This window comes from Anopheles darlingi, chromosome X (genome assembly GCF_943734745.1).
Source record: "Anopheles darlingi chromosome X, idAnoDarlMG_H_01, whole genome shotgun sequence".
Taxonomy (NCBI): domain Eukaryota; kingdom Metazoa; phylum Arthropoda; class Insecta; order Diptera; family Culicidae; genus Anopheles; species Anopheles darlingi.
Window position 1 is genome coordinate 6,773,004 of NC_064873.1, and position 5,000 is coordinate 6,778,003.

A 5,000-nucleotide genomic window follows, 5' to 3' on the forward strand; every position below is an offset into this window, starting at 1 on the left:
CGCCGCCGCCGCCGAGCATTCGATTGTGCAATAGTGCAAATAGTGAATGGGATGGCGATGAAGATCGCCCTCACCATTCACCCGGAAGTCATTGGTGTGGTGTGAGATTCAAATTTCGGATTGCACCTGGGCCTCTGAAGACGCCCCGAACGTCAACATAAACACGATGGCTGCATGGTGGTGGGCCATTGTTTTTGCTATTTGCTCGGTCTCGGCCGGGGGTGGTGGGCTGGCATCAGCATGATGGGTGCCCGGGAGCGTGAAAATGCAAAAGTGCAGCAGCAGCAGCTCGATGCAGAGCTGAAAATGGAACATATCAAAAACAAAGCACAGCCACCCCGCCCCCGCCCTCGACGTCACGGAGAGTTGGTTGACCAAGGGCGGGAAAGGGAGCTGCACCCCCTATCCCCACCACGTCGCTGTCGTCACCGTCGCTGGCACACACCGCACTCGCCGCACAGATTGCCGCAATCACATGCCAGACCATTTTCCGCGCCGAGCTTTGTTTGTTTTAGCTGGGTAATGGTGTAGTGCTTTCGGGTGGATGGGTCGGTGGGTGGGTGGGCACCCTTCGGCTAAAGAGGGGATGCAAATTGTCGATTTTAGAGTGTAAAAGTAAATGGCTAGTAAATCGCCGAGACCACTCCGTGCGAGACGGCTCTCGGCTCTCTAGGCGCCCAACTATGCGCAAATAAGGGGGAAGGGGGGGGAAGGGGTGTTGAAGGGATGATAATGAAGAAGGGATGGAAGGGCTGGAAGGCGTTGCACGTTGCGAGGTGCAATGATTTGCAGCAATTGTTTTACATCTCTCGCTCGCTCGCACGCTGGCGCCCGGGAGAGGCAAACAAGCGAATAGCGAACCCATTTCCATTCCCTTGCCATTCCGCCCCTGCTTCCTCTGTGCACACTTACTTACAGCCTACGACTGGCCTAGGGCTGCTCCGGGAGGCTTCTGCTCTATAAAACGGTGTCCCTTGCGATGCATCGGGGCTTAGTGCAAGCTGAACAGTCCGCTGGCAAGTACATCAACGTCAAAACCCACGGGTCCAGGGACTGATGGTGGTGTCCGTGACGGGGCGTAGTGCAAGAAGAGCGCTGTAAGAAGCCGTCAAACCTCCTAAACAGGATACGCAAAATCCAAACGGACGCGCTGTCGTGTATACTTACGTGGGCGCGCGCGTGTGTGTGTGTGGGTGTGCGTGTGTGTGTGATCCCTAAATACTGGGGGACGAAGTTGTGCGTAGGGGGTTTGGGCTTAGGGTGGCAGCCTCAGGCCAGGTATCCCAACAACAACAACAAAAAACAACAACAACAACAACTATCAAGGATGGTGCGCGATCCGGGAATCCGGTTAATGCTAGTGGCGAGTGTCTTGCTGCGGGTGAGTTGCGATGCTAGTGGGTAGGAGTAGGCGGTGAGGGAAGGCCCCAAGGAAAGATTTGGAGGTGATAATTATAGCTCCCTCTGGAACGGTGCAACCCCTTCCGGGATTCGACTCCAGCGCTCGTCCGCCCGTCCGCCCGACAATCAATCAATCCAGGAACGCAATCCTACGTCAGGATGATATGGTACCACCGGGAACCACCATCTTTCCAATCAATCCAAGGCAGGCGCTTCTCGCCTAAACTCTAAGAGCGCCCCCCCATTTTCGGAATGGGAAGTGGTTTCTGCTTACATCTGCCCGGGCCGCCCTCCCGCGCACATGCGCAGAAGCGAAAAAGACGCGAAAGGAAAACGAAAGTCACACCCACCGGTCATTAACCACCGGCACCGGCATCACGGTCACATCCAGAACTCCAGTAACAGCGCAGCAAGCGCTTCTCAGAGTAGCCTATAGGGTCACGTCATATACCACGGTTGGGCATAAAACAATACAACGAACCTACGCATGGATTTCTCTGTAAAAACCAAAACAAAAAAAATTACAGCCATCTCGAACCTTTACCCAACAGTAGTGTACTACTGATGTTTTCATGTATGCTACAGCATTTTGCTAAAAGTTTTAGAAGTCAAAACAAGCAATAGAAACGAAAATATGGTTGCAACAAATTTGGCTGCTAAGTCAACTGATGGTTTATTGATCATGTCCTTTTAGGTTTTGTGGTTCATTTTGAACGAAGAAACAAAGGAAATTGTTAGGGCGTTTTAAAAAGTTGCACGTTTCATGCCGAACCATGTATATTGACTTATATAAGAAAGGGTGCTGTTTAGAATGAAATCCATAAAACAAATGGACCTCAAACGCTGGTGCGCTGGTGGTGGCGACAGACCAGACTAGACTAGTTAGCCAGTATCAGAGCACTCACACACGCACACACACTCCCTTGAATCCTCCAATTTCGCCAGGTGATCGGTAGCAGTGTGGCCCGACCGGAACCACCGCTGCTCGGTGGTGCATCCGGTGCGGTCGTGTCCAGCTCGAGCGGACTCGGGCCCGGCTACAGCTATGGGCCGCCACCGCCATCCCCCTCGATTACGGTCAACAGCTACGGCTCGGCTACGTCCGAGTACGGCCCACCGACGCAAGCGCCCATCATCCACAAGCACGTTTACGTCCACGTACCACCACCGGAACCGGAATACCAGACCACCAGGTAGATATATATATATTGGCCACTCACTCTAAACTAACTAACTAACTAACTATGTGCGCGGCTGGTAGCCGGCACCGGCCATTTAATGGCCAGTCGTAAGGTCTTCCTCTTCATTGCTTCCCACTTTCTGCGATAACCAGCTTTTTAGCTCATCCCCGAGCTCATCATCAGCGTTCAGCGTCTTTGCGAAAGGTCATATAGCCATGGTCCGGTTACGCCCGAACCGGATTGCTAGACAGCACACACGCACGCACGCACACACACACATACACACACACACTCTGTTATGAAGCGATGTCGTAAGTCCATCTGCCGAGGGCTACGGCAGCTTCCAGCGTGGGAACAAGGCGGAGCAGAGGGGGGAGGGAGAGCTTCAGACCCCGACAGGTCAGAGGGCACTTGTTGGTCACCTCCAACCTCCTGTTCAACCTCATCCCTCCCTAGCGTATCATAACAATAAGACGCGCACGCTACGGTCCACCATCTGATTGAGTTGGTTGAGTGGATCCCAAGAGCCAATAAATGCCCTGGAGCGTTTGGTGCGAACCAAGAGAGAGAGAGAGAGAGAGAGAGAGAGAGAGAGAGAGAGAGAGAGAGAGAGAGAGGGAGAGGGAGAGAGAGCACAGGATAGGGCGTGGAACATCAATCGATCATCGTGCGGCTATCATATCGCTTTAGCAGATCGCTCGCCGTTGCGCAATGAGTTACTTGAGGAAGGACTTCGGGAACTGGTTTTGCCAAATTGTCCGCCCCGGGAACATTTCCTCCCCGTCTTCCCCCCTTCCAGTCACTTCCCCCGGGGGGGACACTCACACTGTCTGACACTTTCTCCTTGCCTGCCTTGCCTTGACTAGGAAACCGATTGTGGTGCCGCCACCGCAGAAGCACTACAAGATCGTGTTCATCAAGGCACCGTCACCGCCGACGGCCGCCCCGCCCGTCCTCCCACCACTGCAGCAGAACGAGGAGAAAACGCTGGTGTACGTGCTGGTGAAGAAACAGGACGAGCCGGAAGAGATCGTGCTGCCGACGCTCGCACCGACACCACCCTCCAAGCCGGAAGTCTACTTTATCCGCTACAAAACGCAGGTAAGCACCCCTCGAGGCGGGACTCTTGAAGCAAATCCTTCTCCTTCCTGCCCCCTTGATCCTAAACTGAACGGCCCGTCCGTCCGTCTTGTGGTATCTGTTGTGTCTGTCTCCCTCTAGCGCTCGTCGTCGTCGTCGTCGGGTGAGCAGGGGAGTAATGGCGGTGGACCATATCCGGAGAACGAGCGCGGCCCAACGCACTCCACCGAGTACGGTGCACCGCCACTACCCAGCCAAAGCCCCAGCAACAGCTACGGTGTACCGCTATAGGTACGTCCTGAGCGAGCGACTCTTCCGCCAGTATCTGCGCCTCTACCAACTACCGGAACCTCCCACCCCGTAAGCCCCGTTTCGGATTGCCGGATTGCCAGGACAGTGGACAGCCGAGCGGCGGCGGCGGCAGACAATGACGACGACAACAACACAATGCTTGTTTGTTTTTGTTTACTTGTTTATATATATATCTCTCTCTCCTGTCTCTCTCTCCTTTTCCCTCTCTCTCTCCTTCTCTCTCTTTATCTCAGTAAGTTGAGCGTTGGATTTATTGTGTTTATCCTTACAAGTTAAGAAGAATGATAATTAAAAAAAAAAAACAAACAAAAATAGCATAACAAAAGAAGAAAGTGAAAGTCTAGAGTGGCAAGTAGGTGGCCACAGTGGCAAGGAGGAAAGGAGAAAGAAAGAAAAGCTGGAGAGGGTGGAGTGGATAGAGCGTAGTATGTGCACTAGGGGGGAAAGGATGATAAATAACTTAAATCCGATTCGATCCTCGGTCCGTCATCCGTGGCCGGACAGTGAGTAACCGTTGAGGTTGCGTTACCGTAATGCGCGTCTCGCTGATGCTGCTGCTGCTGTTGCTTCTTATATGCCTATCATTTGTCACCGTTACGTTTTATGTTTTTTTTTCTAGTTTTTTTTTATCCTTTTTAAAACTTTTCTTCGCTTCTTCGTTCGTTTCTTCTCGTACTTGATTCTTTTCTTCGTCTTTCTTCTTCTTCTACTTCTTCTTCTTCTTTTTCGTTTTCTTATCTCCCTCTCGGGGTGAGAAAGAGAGCGAGAATTGTGGCAAAAATTGGGCTAGTAGTAGGGGGGCACCCACCCAGAGCGGCTGCTGCTGCTGCTGTCGTGAGTGTGTTAAGGTTACGCTCGCTGGCGCACACCGTGCCCTACGCCGGGACTTAGTGGTAGCCTCCGTGGTGGCTGCCTCCACCGGGAGCACCGTACGTGTTGGCCGGGGAATCTGTGAAAAAAGGGGGGAAAAACAAGCAGAAAATGTGACATTAGTAGGTGAACCAACACCGGGTAATTGCAGCTGCA

General features: G+C 52.8%; 2 protein-coding genes across 2 annotated transcripts in view; one reads left to right on the top strand and one right to left on the bottom strand.

The window, feature by feature from the left end:
* The first annotated feature begins 933 nt into the window (after positions 1-933).
* Positions 934-3,953, top strand: LOC125950656 (uncharacterized). The gene is made up of 4 exons (XM_049678884.1): positions 934-1,381; positions 2,347-2,594; positions 3,449-3,683; positions 3,804-3,953. Exons 1-4 carry the CDS (start codon positions 1,328-1,330, stop codon positions 3,951-3,953), a joined length of 687 nt encoding a protein of 228 aa, XP_049534841.1. The 5' UTR covers positions 934-1,327.
* A 284-nt stretch (positions 3,954-4,237) lies between these two features.
* Positions 4,238-5,000, bottom strand: part of LOC125950584 (glycine-rich protein 1-like) — a 3,463-nt gene continuing 2,700 nt past the window's right edge. The window contains exon 3 of the mRNA XM_049678758.1: positions 4,238-4,923. Coding sequence (XP_049534715.1) covers positions 4,862-4,923 — 62 coding nt within the window. The 3' untranslated portion in view covers positions 4,238-4,861. The remainder of the gene's footprint in view (positions 4,924-5,000) is intronic.